This window comes from Schistocerca gregaria, chromosome 1 (assembly GCF_023897955.1).
Source record: "Schistocerca gregaria isolate iqSchGreg1 chromosome 1, iqSchGreg1.2, whole genome shotgun sequence".
Classification (NCBI taxonomy): domain Eukaryota; kingdom Metazoa; phylum Arthropoda; class Insecta; order Orthoptera; family Acrididae; genus Schistocerca; species Schistocerca gregaria.
The window spans coordinates 1,088,736,436-1,088,755,345 of record NC_064920.1 but is presented as its reverse complement, the minus strand read 5'-3'; the positions used below and the strand labels follow the sequence as shown (position 1 = coordinate 1,088,755,345).

Genomic DNA, 18,910 nt, shown 5'->3' with positions numbered 1-18,910 from the left:
GGATGACGCAGGCGGATACGCGTTCCTTTGTAAAACTAGATCTGTTAAGTCCCCTCTACAGCCTCTAGAAGTCTGTAGCATGAATTGTGAAACACCCTGTACATCCCATGTGTATTATAACACAGGAGGCTTTATTTATCAAGTCCAAGGAACAGAATACAGCAAAAAAGTTTCCTTGCAACGTCAGAGTGAAATACTTGGTTCCTGCTGAAGTCTATCCCTTATGTTGGACTGAAATTTTCTCATACTGACGAGGTCCGTGATTGGTGGTGAGTGGTATGGTGCTCAAAGACGGACAAAGTCTGGTGACGCTGCAGTCAGATCTCCTCGCTGGCTTGGCAGTGTGAACTCCGATTGATGAGGCAGTAGGCACAGCGAGTGTAAGCCCACAGTGTGAAAGTGGCCACAGAGCACTTGGACAGCGACCTAAGCACTGGTACTGGGGAAGAATGCCGGCGGAGGCACGTGACTCGTTAGAGCAGTGCTAGCAACACTGTTTGGCGGCGATTCTTATGCTGTGAGTGTGTGGGTTTTATTTTTGTCAAGTTGCGCAATGGATTGATCCAACAAGTACCCTTTGGCTCCTGCAAGAAACAATATCCACCTCAGACTACTACAGCTCGTAATGTACCAACAAGAACTGCTTGAAAAACATTCAGCAACAAATAACTTCTGGAGTCGTCCGTTGTAAGGAAAAGTATTCTATATATTCATACGTAACTAGTGGGATACTTGGGTATGGGAGTATTGCAAGTTACTGTAAGAAAAACATTAAACGAATGAAAAATATTCGCTCGCAGGCGTTTAACTGGTAGTCCGTCCGTGTTCACACCGCGCAATCAGTGTAGTGGCCAACACAGTGAACAACGCTTAATCGCGAGCGACTCAATATAGTGTGTCACTCCGATTTGATAACGACAGAGGTGCTCTACCAGTGAAGTACTGAAGAGAGACTTTGTTCCTCGCTCTTTGTGTACATGTACGATCACATTCGCTCTCGTTACGTGTTCCTGCTCCACGAGCAACAACGGAACGGCCCCTTTTTCTAGAAAAGTTGCAAGAGTATATCATTCACTGCCTTCTCTCACTCCTCTGACTCTTTGCATCAGAAATATTCCGCCAGTCAGCGTATCTCTTTTAAATGGGAGAATGACGAGTCGTTTAGGTCGACCAATGCGCAAATCTGTAGCATCCCCATTATGTGTATACTGTCCTGCTGTGAGAACTCCGTAACTATGCAGTCGGTCCATGAAAAAAGTGTCTTCTGGGCGCTCCCACACACTGTAGCAGAATTTGCTTTTAAGTCGGACATGGGGGTCGTTATCCCTTCGCTCCGGCGAAAGCTGTCTTCTCTCTGGGTGGTCGCTTCGGCCAAAGTATGTATGTTGTTGATCCAGCCCTCAGAAGGGACGGTCTTTCCAGTGGACTGGTTTCCTCTTTAGAACGAAAATTCCTGTTGCAGTCATGTTGTGTACGCCAGCCTCAACTTTTTTCAATCCCGGTGTGCACTTGTGATTTACTTATTAGATTTACATATCGCTTACGTGAATTCATACAAAATTGACTCTACCTTAGCGAGTTTGTGTTCGAATAAAGCGTCTTGATGAGCAGAATAGAATTGTGAGGACGGAATATGTAAGAAATGAAGGTAGGAGACCATGCCACTGTACAATGCCTCTGGCAGCGAGGCTAACGGGGCACATTTCTGTGGTGGTTGGTGGAGCTCCAGTTGAAAACAACCGGATGTGTCTACTGATGTGTACTGCTTTCGTTTGCTCTCCAGAGGAAAAGTCGTTAGTGGGCCACAGCTGCGGCAACCCACAGTGCATGACTATTGGTGTACGTGTTGTAGCCAATGGACACAGCATAAATGTTGAAGAATCTAGTATTATTATAGACATGGAATACATAAACATGGTTGACACCAAGGAAGTATTTTCTTAAATAAACAATATGTGTTGAAAGACTTCATGACGTGCTGTCACTTGAGAATGGCATAATAGGAGAAAACATAATCAAGGTGAAATCTCAGGTTATTAGCTGAGCCATGGCATCATGTTGTCACAAAGTTTCGTACTCGTCGTAATCAGGCAAAGTGTTGGGTTCGTGTCTAGTCTGTTCTTTTGTAGCTGCTGGATTGCAGACTCCTCTGCCGAGAGCCCAGAGAGTCCAGTCACGTGCCTCTGGAGGAGACGTGGCGACTGGCAGCGGTATGGGGATGGATGTGGCAGCATGGTGGAGGGGGTGGGGGCTTCCGAGTGGTCGAGTCCCGGAACTGCGTCTCTACTGTGCCCATTACCCTCACCAGTTACACATTAGAGAGTTTCTGACATTAGCATCAGCAACAAATACGTTGCGAATGCCCTGATGTGAAATAGGCTGCGGCAGCTGGGAGAACAGAGATGCAGCACCAGGATTCGACCGCCCAGACCCCCCTCCCCTCCACTCCACCTGACACTGCAACCCCCTCCACCAAGGCACGACATCTCTTCGTCTCTCCCCAAGGCATGCGATTGGCCCATCCATTGGGCAGTCAGCATGGTGGAGTGGGTGGGAGGTTCCGAGCGGTCGAGTTCGGGTGCTGCCTCTCTACTGTGCCCATTGCCCTCACCAGTTTCACATCAGAGAATTTCTGACATTAACATCAGCAAAAAATACGTTGCGAATGCCCTGATGTGAAATAGGCTGAGGCAGCTGGGAGAAGAGAGAGGCAGCACCAGGATTCGACCGCCCAGACCCCCCTCAACTCCCCCCAACACTGCACCCCCCTCCTCCCCCCCAGCCACGACATCTCTTTGTCTCTTCCCAAGGCATCCGATTGGCCCATCCATTGGGCAGTCAGAAGAAGAGACTGTGGTCGAGCGACTGTAATAGAACGAACTATACACGAAGCCAACACATTGCTGGAAGAAGACGAGTAGAAAAGTCGTTGATAAGCTATGACAACATGACGCTGCAACTGGGCTCATAATGCAAGAAGATTTCATCAACGAAATACCCTGAGAAAGTCTGCATTTCCATAAATAAATCTAAATGTATATGACGGTAGTATCTGTTCCCGAAAGAACTGTTACCATTGATGACCAAGCAGCTTTGCTAGATTGGAAATGATAATTAAATAGACAACCTAGCTGCAAACAGACGCTGATGTACTTAACTGGGGACATGTTGAAAAAATGTATGCCCCAACCGGGACTCGAATCCGGGATCTCCTGCTTTTTTTCAACATGTCCCCAATGAAATACATCAACGTCTGTTTGCAGCTAGGGTGTCCATTTAATTATCATTTAAGTCTAAATGATAGTATGGCGAAAAATGTTGTCCATTCCGTAATATGAGGCTATTTTTCTGCACCCTGTACACATGAACACTTGTCCATGATTCGTGCATCACAGACAGGTTGAGTAGAATACCGTCACAATATATCTGGTAACGAAGCTGTTGCGAGAGCGACTGCAATGATGATGGTGGTGGTGATGATGCCGTTTCTGTGTGTGTGCCTGCCACAGAAACTGGCTCACCTGCAGCTGTGGGAGTCGGTGCTGAGGGGCAAGAACGACCTCCCGCCCGAGAAGCTGGACGACCCGTGCATGCGCCAAGTCCGCGAGCACCAGCTCAAGATAGAGGGCCTCCAGGAGCAGGTGAGGCGTCACTGCTCCAGCACACGTCTCCGGTGATCGCAAGCAGTGGCTGATGCTGTCTGACAAACAGACTAATGTCGTATGCTACACTAGATCTGGAACCCAAACCCTTCTCTCGCATGCATAATTTTGCCCCCAGTTAAGCTATCCCAGTGTGGCTCGTTGCCAAGACTGCAAGTCTCCTCTGTCACTACCAGTCCCCTGCTTTTTCATCGAGCTATATTACTTGGTAGTGACAAGCTATGCGAATTTTACTTTCGTCCTTAACGGCTGACACTGGGCAAAATGATTTCTATACAGGGTGTAAATTTTAAGTTGACAAACCAGAATAACTCGAAAAATAAGCTTCACACGAAAAAATGTATAGAATCCAAAGTTGATTATTTTCAAGGGCGTCGCCCCATAGGGGTGGCGCGGGAGGCAACTTTAAAATTTCAAATGGAAACCCCCTATTTTTTACTGCACAATCAGATTCTACATAAAAAACTATGTACATTTTGTCTTAAACATTTGTTTTGGTTCTTGGTAGTTGGCGCTGTAATTCAAGAAAATACATGTTCTCATTTTTGCGTGGAAAATGGTTGCGGATAAACAAAAAATACTTATTTACTTTGTAAATTTTGATTCGCTAAACGAAAAATCTCCCTCTCCCCCCATAGGGTGGGGTTTCAGAGAGAGGAATTAGAGTTTTACAAATGTTGACCCAAATATTTGGGTTTCTCCCCATAGGGTGGGGTTTGAGAGAGAGGAATTAGAGTTTTACAAATGTTGAGTTTGTAAAACTCTAATTCCTCTCTCTCAAACGACACTTTGGATTCTACTCGTTTTTTCGTGTACAGCTTACTTTTTCGAGTTATTCTGGTTTGTTAACTTAACATTTACACCCTGTATATCTCCAAAAATATTACAGCTAAAATAGTAAAATTTGAGACTATTATGTACAACATGATGCTTGATATTCTGTGCACTTTTTTGTTTGAAAATGCGTATGGATTTACGTTTTATAAGAATTTGTATTTTTAATTACTATTGTTTCTATAGTGCACTTTTTCTCGTAAACCAACAGAGCAATAAAACTGGAATTTCACAATTTACATCTGCATTATAAGCTAATAAAACGTGTGCAACACATTTTTGTTTAATGTCATAGTTGCTTTGAAATTAATTTTTCACTTTTGTGTTACCCAGGACTGCTCTATTTTTCTTAAATTTTAAAAGAGAACTTTTCTCACAGAAAACGTAACGTGAAAGTCCTGAAAGTGCTGCACATGATAATTCAGTAAGTAATTCTTAATAACTCTGCAAAATTTCAGAATGTTTGTTTTTATAGTTCCTGAACAAAGGTACATTATAGTTCAAAAAAGTCAGTTTATGGCAGTTCGCATTTTAACTTTTTATTTCAGTTTTTGACAATATTGTTATACCTCTAGTGACTAATGCTGTACATATCCAAAATATTTTTCTCTTCTTGGAGTAATCGTTGCCCCACCTGCTTTGTCTAGCCAACCTTTGCGTTTTTTCTTCTGCTACCTGAGTTTTGTTTCAGTTGTGCTTTATCGACGTTTCTGAATTTCTTCAGTATGAATGCAACTGCATGGAAACCCAGTCTCAGCAGGTACCTAATCCTACATACAGTTCGATTACTGAACAATAGACAGGCATCACATGCAGCTATCTTCACAACAACTGAGGACACAAATACCCTTTTTGGACAATGCATATATTTAAGGTGATTGTGTCTCTTATTTGTATTCTGTGTTTTCTCATGTACACATTTTTAGCAGCACCTGAAAGTTGGTTTTATAACATCTAAAACAGCAATTCACAAACCATATGTGTGGGTGTATGGCTTTGTACTGGCTTCTGCCTGAAGATATAAGTACCACGATATGGCACAAAGGTAATGTTGAGGATTATCATCTGTGGAAAGTTTGTGAAAGAAAATCGATCACACGGCTTGCTGCATTGTTTTCACACTTTGTAAGTTGTCCCTGATAGCTTTGCCATGATATATCTGTAAAGTGAAAATTTCCTTGCCTGTCAGTCTCTTACCACCTCCCAGTGGCTTTACATCTTCTAAAAACCACGTTGTAAACAAAGGACCATGCAAAGATAATCTTTCTCATAGCCTTCTAGACTCATCTGCAGTTCATGTCAATTGTGTAAAGGAAGAATTAACGAACAAGAAATTTCTAGCGTAGAGAAGGTGCGGATCACAGCATAGCAAGAGGGGGTGTGGCAGGCACAGACTCCCAAACAAACTTTTTAAAAACATATTTCTATCCAGAATTCTATTATGAAACTTTGCGATGTTATTGTTAGAGACTCAATCTAATAATAATTTGATTTTTTCGCAATTTTGCCCTAAATCTCCCTTTTAAATTTTGCGCTCCAGAGTATATGTCAAAGTAACCTTACCACGTCAACGATTAGTTACCGTCTTAAAAGCGCACACAAGTTGATTTGGAGCTCTGCAGAACTGCTACCAGGAGGTCACGTGACCCTCAGCTCCCTATGTATGTTATGGCAGTTAAGTGTTGTGTATGTGCCAGTAGTTTATAGGAATCGGTCCGTTAAGATAGGTCGGCATTGAGAGCTGACAGGATGGCAGAAACGATATTGGACGTGACCATAATCGCACTGTGAATGGAGTTGGTCGATTTGTTGGTGCATCAGTGAGGACGTCCAACGTGCCTGTGAGGAATGGTGTACTGCTACTCTGTATTTGTACCTGGCTCCCGATGACTAACATGTTCTCCAGTGTTGTGCAAAACCTTGCCGGTGTGAGAAAGAGAAAGGTGAAATCTGTTTGAATGTGAGACTGATAAAGACTGAGGAACATCACTGAGATCCAGTGCTAAATTTACTGTCCACAACGGAATAACTAACACTTTAATTGATTGACCCTAGCTGTGATCCTGAAGTTGGGGAACTGACGTAATATTATAGTTTAAAGGAACTAACTGTGGTAATGGACTTGAGATTTAAGTAACACTACGCTTTATTGTGAAACACATGTAAATATGAACGTAAGAAAACACAATCATGTTGACAAGAACGTTACAAAAATATTCTGTACTATACGTATTGCTAACGAACGCTCTGAATAGGCGGAGTTACTGGAGGAGCTGGAGTTGCATCAACTCTGTCAAACATGTGCATTGTGTTGACTATGATGATCACGGTAACAGTTTGTCCGAAACCACGAATCCTACATCTGAGGAAATGCTGATAAGGAGCCAGTGGTAGCTATCTTGCATCTGTATTACCTTAATCTCGGTTTCTTTAATACGCCACAAGTGGAGGTGATGCTTACCATAGTCTTCACTGAACTGTGAGCAGACTGTAGGGACACAGCGACTTGGCGACTTGCGAATGCAGCGGCAATCTAGCCTCCATCTGCTGTCGATGACTTCAGCTGCATCAGCCTCTGTGCCTTGAAACCATGCTCTCTCATTTGGGCCATGATCACCACCTTCCCATCCGCATCTCCTCAGCATCTCCTTTTACCGCGTCTCTAAAAACACAGCAAGTTCTGCCCAGTGTGAAGTCCTAATGATGTCGCAACTGCACTCCATTCGGAGCTTATTCTGCCATTAACAAGACTAGCACTACAGGTGTTGCGAAAACATAAAAAAAAGCTTGCTACGCGCTCAGTAGCTGACTCGGCTCCAGCGAAAAGTAAGCTATGGCTTGTTTTTGAGCTTGTCAGGAAAACCAGGAAGTCTTTATCTTCCTAAGTATGACCCTGCAAAAGCACCTAGCGCCTCTTGTACATTGTCAGAGTTCCGCTTTTTGGAACAAAGTCCTTTTTATCTCAGTCACCCATCGGCCTTCCTATAAATGGACAGTGGCATGTCCACCTGTTCTCCATGTGCCAAAGCAGTTTCCATGTCCTGGGCAGGACGTGCGTGCCACACCTCTTCCTCTTTTTTTCCCCTGTTTCTGCGAAGATCGGTGCGCCTACAGCTCCCCATGAATCGTTCCACTGGCTTCGCCTTGCGGTGCCTGTCTCATGTTTCTAGCACTCTTCATTTATAAAGCATACCCAGGAACCAACTGAAAGTACCCAGAACATAGTTACAGTACAAGAAAATCGAGACGAGGAAATGAAATTCCCACACACACCATTACTGTGATAATATGCATCCCATTAGCATAATTAAAGATGATCAAAGAAGGAAAAGAGTCTAGTCGAAGGGCTTATCACATTTCAGTTATTCACGAAACCTCTGCCCTCTTTCACAACGATAATCAGTAAAGTATTAGGATAACCTTGTTAGTTGATAAACACTTAACTAAATAAATTAATAATGTCGAACACACGCCATATTGTGCTTTTCATTTATAATTAACCTGTATTGTTTCAAGCAAATATTTAGTTTTTTGCCAAAAGATGTGTGTGTGTGTGTGTGTGTGTGTGTGTGTGTGTGTGTGGTTTGAGGTTTTCGGGCGCTAAACAGCGTGGTCATTAGCGCCCGCCAAAAGATACCTGATTAATGAGTCACGTGAACTATCTGATCATACATAACTGGCTGTTACTGCGTATTGTTTGGTCAACCACTTTCTCTTCTCTAGTCTTCAGATACGATAACCTTAAAGCAACAACTCTACAGAAATGCAGAGGTTTACAAACAAACAAGCTTGACTGGTAGTAGAAAAGGCTCATCTGCACATTTTAAAATACATTTATTGGGTTTAGTCCATCCAAATGGAAAACTTCGTTTCTCAGTACTTCCCTCGCATTTCCTTCTCACATCAGAGTCATTAACAGTGGCTTGGTTGGTTAGCTGATTTGGGGGTTCAAAAGAACCATCCCGGTATTTGCCTGAAGCTATTTAGGGAATGCAAGTCCAATGTGATAACCACTGCGTTAAAAGTGCCCTACTAACAAGTAGCTGCTATGAAATCTTTTTATCACAAGGTACGAACTGCTGTTCCCTTACAATCAAACCCCGTTCATTCATAGCTACACCTAGAGCATTTTAATCTTACAGTTCAGTTTAAATCTATTTTTTTCTGTTTCATTTCACTGAAATACATTTTTAACAAACAGTATGTATCCTTCACAGGCGGTTAAACTTCGGACAACGGTTCAACGTGTCGCTGCCATGCCACACGTAAGTAGCGAATAATATATTTGGTGGATACTTTGAAATAATCACATTAGTTGTACGAAATAATATGAACACCTGTGTAATAACAGTACTAAAGATAAACCTCTTGTGTTATGAAAGTAATGTAGCTATTACGGTTCTAAAGAAAGTACGAGCTGGCCGATATGAATGAAAGGTAAAATGCAAAATGGAATAGGAGAGTATCAGTTTGGTTTTAGTAGAAACAGTCTTACTCGAGAAGCTATTTTAGCGCTGCACTTAGCAACATAGGGCACAACCGTTGTTGAGCTATTTATTTGTTGCCTATTTAGCCTGACCAAATTAGGACCTTAACTCCTATTGTTGAATCGAACGAGGAATAACACATAACGAAAAACATTACAAAACATTCTCAATCCTTTGCATGCCTTTGGTTATATTATGCACATGTGGCAAATAATTGTGGAAAAAATTTAATTACAACATAAATAACAACAGTCAATAACAACAATAACAACAAAGGATATTGAGAATAAGAATAAATTGATTAGTTTAGCACATTTGAAACCGAGTTTGGTATTATCCGAAAGGGAAGGGGTTATGAAATGAGAAAAGATTGAAATGACGATAGCTGTTAATGAAGAACAGTCTTAACAATAGAGTACTCTGTAGACAGGGGTGAAGGAAAAGTAATGGAGGAGGAATGGTTTACAAGAGTAAGCTACAAACAAATATATGAAAAAGACAGCTACTGTGACAGAAGGTACTAATTAGCTGCCTTTTCCAGTTGGAAAGTTTAATATTCTGAGAAAATTTGTTACAAAGTTAGATTCCTGATAGCTACATCTGCGTCTGCATACTTACCCCGTATGAGCGGAGAGTATTTTGTACCACTACTGGTCATTTCCTCCCCCGTTCCGCTCGAAAATAGAGCAAGGGAAAAATGACAGTCTACATGGCTCCATACGACCCCTAATTTCTCTTATCTTCGAGGTCCTCGTAAGAAGTGTATGTCAGTGGCAGTAGAAACGTTGTGCAGACAGCTTCCGATGCTGTTTCTCTAACTTTTCTCAACAGATTGTCGCCTTCCCTCCAGGGATTCCCATTTGAGGAGGACTGTTTCTCCTGATCATCTTCATTAACTTACATTTTTCTACATTTACTGGAAGCCCCCATTGATCACACGAGCTAAAACGTTTGTCTGAGTTACCTTCTGTCCTCCTTCCCGTACACTTCAACGCCCTCAGCGAGCAGCCACAGATTGTTGCTCAACCTGTTCGTCAACTCATTTATGTATATCCATACATAACATACAGATGCTTGTGTTATATATATATATATATATATATATATATATATATATATATATATGTGTGTGTGTGTGTGTGTGTGTGTGTGTGTGTGTGTGTGTGTGTGTGTGTGTGTGTGTGTATGTATGTATGTTCTACATCTCCTCCTAAACTTCTCGGCCAACTTCAACCAGACTTCGTACACACATTATTTACTGTCTGCCACCGGGGTAAGAAACACCTATCTGTCAAAGGGGTGGCAGTGGGGGTGAAGAAGTTTAGCCCATGGCACGCAAATAACAAGCCTTTATTCCTCCAGAATATGACAATGAGAGCAGTGAGTGACTTGGAACAAACATTGTACATAATTTCAAACTTTTACGAAACTTTTCTTCGCTGACACGCCCATAAAATGATGAAATAAATTTTTTTATCGCTTTCTACGTTTTCGCTGTTCCTACAATAAAACTGTTGCATCACGTTTTAATTTTTTTACTTACTTGTTACCAATTCTAATCACAATATATTTCGCAGGCAGTATCCACATCCCCGCTGAATGTATCTACAAAATTATATCATTTTGCGACACGTGGCTCAGGAGGTATGACGTCGCAAACATTGATCTGCGTAAAAATGAAAGTGTAGGACGAAATTCGCTTGAGATACAGGTGAAATGTGTGTGTAGGGATGTGTGAAATATGTTAAATGCTTGTGAAATATATGTGAAATGTGCATACACGGACGAAGTCGTGGATAAAAATGTCCTCCTTAATCTCTGGATCGACTTCAACCGGACATCATACACATATTGCTTATTATCTGGAAAGAAATACTGTGGAAGGAAGAACCACTAACATCTTATTAGGGTGGGGTGATGAACAGAGAAGGGTGGGGGAAGAGGAGATGAAGAGACAGAGTGAAGGAAGGAGGAGTTGGAAACAGATACGAGGGATGTGAGGATGGAGGAAGAGACAGTGAGGACGAGATGACTAGAGGGAGGGGGAAGAGGAGATGGACAGACAGGGGGGAAAGAGGAGAGAGTGAGGGGAGCAAGGGATGGAGAGGGAAAGGGTTAAGGAGGAGATTGGCAGAGAGGGGGGAGGAGGAAATAGAGAGGGAGGAGGAGACACAGAGGGAGGTGGAGGATATGAAGAGAGAGTAAGGAGAGGAGGATATGAACAGAGAAAATTAAGAGGAGGAGAAGATCAGAGAGAAGGAAGGAGAAGGTGAACAGTAAATGGGCCAGGAGGAGTTGGCAGAGTGTCGGGTTTGAAGAGGTGGACAATGAAAGGGGGGGGGGGGAGGAGGAGAAGTTGGTCAGGGATATGGGGGAGGTGCGAATTGCATAGAGTTGCATAGAGATAAAAGGAGACAGTGGACAGTCATGGGGAGGAGAAGGAGGACAGAGAGAGGGATATGGATGGGTATACAGAGAGGGAGGGAGGGGGGTGAAAGGAAGAAATGGACTGATAGAAGATTGGAATAAATACACATCAAGCCAACATCCAATACTCAGCCACTTGAGAAAAGATGGCTGTGTTACTTAGTGGTGAAGAGTCGATTTTACTTTCTTGGGATAGAATATTTCTGCTGTGTTGTTCAGAAAGTAGAGTAAGAGTTGAAAATAAACGAGAGGGCGTATACTGTTTGGGAAGATGACAGAGACAACACACAGCGTGTTAGTAGGTAGTGGCGAAATGATCAAAATAGCTAAGGCCGCAAATGTATCTCACACAGCTAATAATCGCCAGCGTGAACTTCCACACGTTAGCCTTTTGATGAGTAGGATCGACATAATCGAGTATGGGAGACTTAGTGATTCTACGAGTTTCTTTTTTATCTCGAGAGGAAATTGTTTATTATATAGGATGAGATAAAAAACGGGAAATTCAAAACAAAATTCGAGCAATCTGGAGATTTAGAGAATTTTTCTTTGTTACTAGTGTTGTTGTCGTGGTCTTCAGTCCTGAATACTGGTTTGATGCAGCTCTCCATGCTACTCTATCCTGTGCAAGCTGCTTCATCTCCCAGTAGGTACTGCAACCAACATCCTTCTGAATCTGCTGAGTGTATTCATCTCTTGGTCTCCCTCTACGAATTTTACCCTCCACGCTGCCCTCCAATACTAAATTGGTGATCCCTTGATGCCTCAGAACGTGTCCTACCAATCGATCCCTTCTTCTAGTCAAGTTGTGGCACAAACTTCTCTTCTCCCCAATCCTACTCAACGCCTCCTCATTAGTTATATGATCTACCCATCTAATCTTCAGCATTCTTCTGTAGCACCACATTCGAAACCCTTCTATTCTCTTCTTCTCCAAACTAGTTATCGCCCATGTTTCACTTCCATACATGGCTACGCTCCATACAAATACTTTCAGAAACGACTTTGTGACACGTAAATCTATACTCGATGTTAAAAAATTTCTCTTCTTCAGGAAGAACTTCACTAATTCCCACTATATCTAACTTTAAAAGATCCATTTCCCTTTTTAAATTTTCTTGCCTACCTGCTCGATTAAGGGATCTGACATTCCACGCTCCGATCCGTAGAACACCAGTTTTCTTTATCCTGATAACCACGTCTTCCTGAGTAGTCCCCGCCCGGAGATCCGAATGGGGGACTATTTTACCTCCGGAATATTTTACCCAGGAGGACGCCATCATCATTTAACCATACAGTAAAGCTGCATGCCCTCGGGAAAAATTACGGCTGTAGTTTCCCCTAGCTTTCAGCCGTTTGCAGTACCAGCACAGCAAGGCCGTTTTGGTTAGTGTTAAAACAGTCAATCATCCAGACTGTTGCCCCTGCAACTACTGAAAAGGCTGCTGACCCTCTTCAGGAGCCACACGTTTGTCTGGCCTCTCAACAGATACCCCTCCATGGTTCATGGGGGGGGGGTTACCTTGAAAGTTATCGTTATTTAATCTAGTATCAATCGAATGACGTCTTTGGTGTCACACATACTGTCAGAGTCAGAGTAAATCCGCCCATATTGTTGCATAGCATCTGAAACAAAAGGTTGTTCATTTCTTGGGGAATTCGCACCTTCAGATCATCTCTGGTCGTTGTGAATGGTTTTCGTAGAAAACGTTAGGCTTGAGATAACACCTAGGAAAAGAGTGTGGTGCCAGTGCATCTGGGTAATGGGCAGGCTACAAAATATCGCGATTCGTGCTAACGAAACGGCTAGGAAATGCGGGTCTAGCCAAATCCAATGACACGGCAGCAGTATGGCTTGTTGCACTGTCTGCTGAAAGTGTTTCTTCTTCCGGATCATAAGCATCGAGTTCAGGAAGAGAAAAATGTTACCAACCTGTCAGCATATGGTTCACGGCTTACATCTCCATATTAACAGGTGCACCTTCAAAAATTAAGTATTGTGTGATGTGATATTGCACAAATGGTTCAAATGGCTCTAAGCACTATGGGACTTAAGAGCTGAGAACATGAGTCCCATAGAACTTAGAACCACTTAAGCCTAACTAACCGAAGGACATCACACACATCCATGTCCGCGGCATGATTCGAACCTTCGACCGTAGCAGCCGTGTGGTTCCGGACTGCAGCGCCTAGAACCTATCGGCCACCGCTGCCGGGTGATATTGTACACCAAAGTGTTTATTGATGGGAAAAGAGATTCACAGAGACTATGTTGGTTTTCATCAGACTGGTATCGGATGTTACGCTTGTTGAAAAAAAACGGCTACAGCGAAAGTCGGCTTCCTGAAGTCACTTTTCATATTCTATGACCATATTTAACATCTCTTGGCAAAAGCATATGCGGCTATTATAATCTTGATACCAGAGGGGTTGAACAACTTGAATCTTGAATGGCAGGGACGATTTTTTAGAATTCTTCACACTAACCATTTGTAGAAAGTAACTTCTTCACCATGTCATCAGTTGATTTTCACAGACTTCTTCATAAAAGTTCACACACACTGTAAATATATTCTGGGGTCTGCCTTGTTTGTACACTACCACTTTTTTCCTTCATATTGCTACCAGTGGCTTCAAAGTTTCTCACCCAAAGATTGGTAGCATAGTAAAATGGTGAGTCAGTGGAGGTAAGTTATACTCCCGACGAAAAGTGCGCAGAACTCCAACAAAGCTATCCGGGTTCTGGCAATACGCCTGTACACAAAACGCACTTTGTTTGCGCATATTACCAACGCTCTATGACATTTAAAACTTCCATCAGTCTACACGCCCACGGTCACGTCCCCTATTCCCATTATCCTTTCTCCCCCCTCACCCACCACCACCACAGCAGCAAACCAACCATCAAATTTTCCCTTTTCGACTCAATCACCCTCTATTTCACATCACGCGATCATACCTCACACGGGAATTACTCTGTCATCAACCTGAGTGCCCAGTTAGACCGCAGGATGAATCCACACACGTGATTTTTTACGTATTCCTACATTACTATACGCTTATTCACTGAAGAGCCACAGCAACTAGTACACCTGCCTAATATCATGTAGGGACCCCGCGAGCACGCAGAAGTGCCGTGTCGCGACGTGACATACACTCGAATAGTGTGTGAAGTAGTGGTGGATGGAACTGACGCTATGAATTCTGCAGGGCTGTCCATAAATCCGTATGAGTGCGAGGGGGTGGATATCTCTTTGAACAGCACAATGCACGGCATCCCAGATACGCTCAATAACGTTTAGTCTAGGGAACCTGGTGACCAGCGGAAGTCTTTAAACACAGAAGAGTGTTCCTTGAGCGACTCTGTGGCAATTCTGGACGTGTGGGGTGTCACATTGTCCTGCCGGAATTGTCCAGGTTCGTCAGACTACACAATAGACATGGATGGATGCAGGTGATCATACACAATGCTCATGTACATGTCACCTGCCAGAGTCGTATCTAGAGGTATCAGGGGTCCTACACCACTCCAAATGCACACGCCCCACACATTACTGAGCTTCCACCAGGTTCAACAGCCCCCTGCTGACACGCAGGTCCATGGATTCGTAAGGTTGTCTCCATACCCGTACACGTCCATCCGCTCGATACAATTTGAATGAGATTTTTCCGACCAGGCAACGTGTTTCCAGTCATCAACAGTCCAATGTCGGTGTTGACGGGCCCAGGCGAGGCGTAAAGCTTTGTGTCGTGCAGTGATCAAGGGAACAAGAGAGGTCTTCGGCTCCGAAAGTACATATTCGATGATATTTCGTTCAATGGTTCGCACGCTGACACTTGTTGGTGGTCCAGCATTGAAATCTTAAGCAATTGGCGCAACGGTTGTACTTCTGTCACGCTGAACGATTGTCTTCAGTCGTCGTTGGTCCCGCTGTTGCAGGATCTTTTTCAGGCCGCAGCGATGTCGGAGATTTGATGTTTTACCGAGTTTCTGATATTCACGGTATACCACTAGTGAAATCGACGTACAGGAAATATCCCCACTTCATCGCTACCTCTGTACATGCTGTGTCCCATCGTTCAAGCGTCGACTATAACACCACGTTCAAACTGACTTAAATCTTGATAAACTGCCATCGTAACAGCAGCAACCGATCTGACGACTGCGCCAGGCACTTGTCTTTTAAAAGCGTTGCCGACCGCATCGCCGTCTTCTGCCTGTTTACATATCTCTGTATTTGAATACGCGTGCCTATACCAGTTTCTTTGGTGCTCCAGTGTATGAATGTATGTTGCTGGACAGTTGACGTTTGATGCGTTTTAGGTCACACAGTGGTATGTACAAAATGTAAATTACACATCTAAATTGTTTTTAATCCCAGAAAGAGAGTCCATAGTGCAGTTATCACTGAGGTGGTACGATATGCCCATAGTTATTATGATACTTCGAAAATAAGTAAGACACAGTGCATATTTTGAAAAGCTTGTGGTAAAGTATGTAGTTGCTGGCCAGTTGACGTTTGATGCATTTTAGGTTACACAATGATGAGTACCAAATGTAGCTAACACATCTAAATTGTTTTTAACTCTGGAAAGAGAGTCATGTCTTTTTCAAGTCTCGACTAAACATGTGACACATTGTGAAATTGACCATGACATGGTTGGCAGTGATATGCCACATTGCTCCTGTGAGAATGTGAGTGTCGCACAGTAACCATCCAGTCACGTGATCATTATTGCAATGTGTCGTATGGTATATCGTATCGTCTCAGTGAGAACTGCTCTAACCAGTTTCATTCACATACATCAAAAGAAAACGCAGTAGTTATTGCATAAACTGCATGACCAAACACTAGCAAACTGATACTATGGTTCGAAATGTTATCCTTAGGTGAGCTTATTTCCAGTACACAAAAACTATTTTTACAGACGAAGAATAGTGTGAGTTACTGATAGCCATTCTGTGTATCTAATATTACTGGAACTTTTCAGGTGGAAATAGCAACACAACATGCCCAGAGCATGTGGACATGCAGATTACTGCCATGTTTCAGAGTTTCAGAAATGTCGAATCACTCCCATGAAATTCATACTGACAGATCAAAAACACAGTTGACTGTAGCAATTATTGAACAACAGGTGATGACGAGACAGACTTAGGGCAATAATGTGATAAGAAAGCAGGCATGAATCTGCAGTGCTCTTAACTAAGGATAAATAGTCACTACAATTGATGTGACCAGGTAACAAAGAACAAACAGTTTCCCAGGGCTTCAGTCAGCGCTACTTAGCGCAAGCAGAAAGTCAATCACTGATGATACACTGAAATGGTCTTACACAGATGAAGTCTTTGACCCACACGTGATACGTGATTAGCCGAGCGGTCTAAGGCGCTGCAGTCATGGACTGTGCGGCTGGTCCCGGCGGACGTTCGAGTCCTCCCTCGGGCATGGTTGTGTGTGTTTGTCCTTAGCACGTTGGACTGAAGGTAGCATCCAGCGAGACAGGGACACTCGAGGATGGTGAAGATGAAGTCTGCAAAGTGATGAGCACAGGGACATTCGATATTAGGTCCACTGGGACGAGGTCCAGCAAAGTAGCGAGCTAGAGTCCACTTGAGATGTCCAGCATGGCACTGACCTCGAGGGCAGCTGAGACAAGGTCCAATGATCTGGTGAGTTCGAGGACAGTTGATATGGGATCCAGTCAGGCAGTGAGCTTGGACATGGTAAAGAGAAGGTGCAGAGAGATGAAAGCTTGAACCTAGACTCCGATAGGTGGGCTGTGAAGCATGGCCAGTGTAGGTTCAGAGTGAGAATGTAAGTTGAGGAGGACTCCAATAGACAGGCTCCTAGTGGCAACCTGAGTAAGCCAGGAGTCACAGCAGTTGGGCGGTAACGTCATAAGCCACTCGGTGAATGGATACTGGCTCTAAGCTCCAGGGGTCAGTGATTTTTGTAACCTAGCTAGTGTCACGATGGCAGCGTTCCTGGCGGAGATGCTTACAACTCTAGTGACTATACTGGGGCACAAAATTGTGCAGCAGGTGCTCAAAGCTCGGTAACTTGTCTGTGCAGTTGTCGGATTCTTTACCATTCAGTCTCCAGAGGGAGCAGCATTAACAGTCAGCATCTTCAGCAATGTACAGTACACGATTGCATGGTTGGTACCCACACTACAGGCAGTAGCCTGGCAATACAACAATCATTATAAAAGGAGAACACAACGACAGTATCGTAATGTTGTTTGACTAGAATTGAGGAATAGATGGATGACAACTGTTGAAATATGCTTGAAGGCTGTGGGCGGAGTATCACCAGAGACCATTGGCGGCTCATTACTGGAAGCTGGGCTGAGATCTGGCGTTGCTATGCATCGTTTACCACTGAAACCGTACAGCAGGCAAGAAAGACTGTATGGTGTGGAGCCAAAGTGAACTAGAACACTTGAGTAGCATGTTTTGGTGTCCAGCTATGAGCTCAGCTTCAGTTTGTGGAGGTCAGATCAGCTTTGACATGTCCACAGAACACTTTGTGAAAGACACAGCAAGCAGTGATTCTTCAGTCTCATACTTTCCAACTTCTGGAATTGCGGTGTGGGGATCTGTTGGACGTGACAACAGTACTCATATGGTAATTCTTGAAGAGAGACTAAACATTCGCCAGTGTATGAGAAGAACAGTAAATTCTGTTGGTATAGCCTTTGTGACCAGATTATCAAACTGCATATTCCAGGAGGATGAAGCAAGACCACAAAGTGCAGTAGACACCACAGACACCTATAAGAATGTATGGATCCTTGACAAGCCTGCCTGGTTCTCTGATTTATCATCCACAGAGCATGTATAGACTGCGGAGGGAAGATGTATCGGTCGTGCAGGACACAGTGGCCGATGCTCAGTGACCATTTTTCGTCCAAAGAGCTGGCCGAGTTCATTCTTTATTCAGAAGGGAATGCCGACAAGTGTTTGCAACCCTTCGGCAGGTCGGCGATAACAGAATCGATGCGCACGCATTTCCATGTTTCTCGGATTATCTTACGGAAACTGTTCCGTAAAAAAAAAAAAAAAAAAAAAAAAAAAAAGTTATGCTTTACTTATAGCTTTATATGTCAGGTTCATTATGGTGAGCTCATCATTCCGTTAATGGTTGTAGTTATTGTGATATTTACATGGATGTAAGACACTGCGCGAAATTCGAAAAAGTTTGCAATCAAAAATGGAGGTCATTAAGACTTTGGGTCTGGTGCAAATTACATAATATGTTGCTGCATATGAAATTTAGCTAACATATTGAATTTGGTCAGAGGCCTCTATCTATCACCAATCTCTAAAAAATTTATCTGACGTAGCGCACTCATCTCCGGTCGCATCGCGCCAGCGATAAAGCCAGTGTGAAATATTCACAACATTCGTCATATTTCATAAACAGTGTGAGATAGCGAAATGAGATTTTGGCAAACAATAGCACACAAAGAGAAGAGTAGTTTGCTACATGTGAT

At 43.2% G+C, this 18,910-nt stretch overlaps 1 protein-coding gene across 1 annotated transcript in view; it reads left to right on the top strand.

Moving 5' to 3' along the window:
* Positions 1-408: 408 nt before the first annotated feature.
* Positions 409-18,910, top strand: part of LOC126290095 (uncharacterized) — an 84,257-nt gene continuing 65,755 nt past the window's right edge. The window contains exons 1-3 of the mRNA XM_049984907.1: positions 409-461; positions 3,510-3,641; positions 8,714-8,761. Of these exons, the coding sequence (XP_049840864.1) occupies positions 450-461; positions 3,510-3,641; positions 8,714-8,761 (192 nt within the window). The 5' untranslated portion in view covers positions 409-449. The remainder of the gene's footprint in view (positions 462-3,509; positions 3,642-8,713; positions 8,762-18,910) is intronic.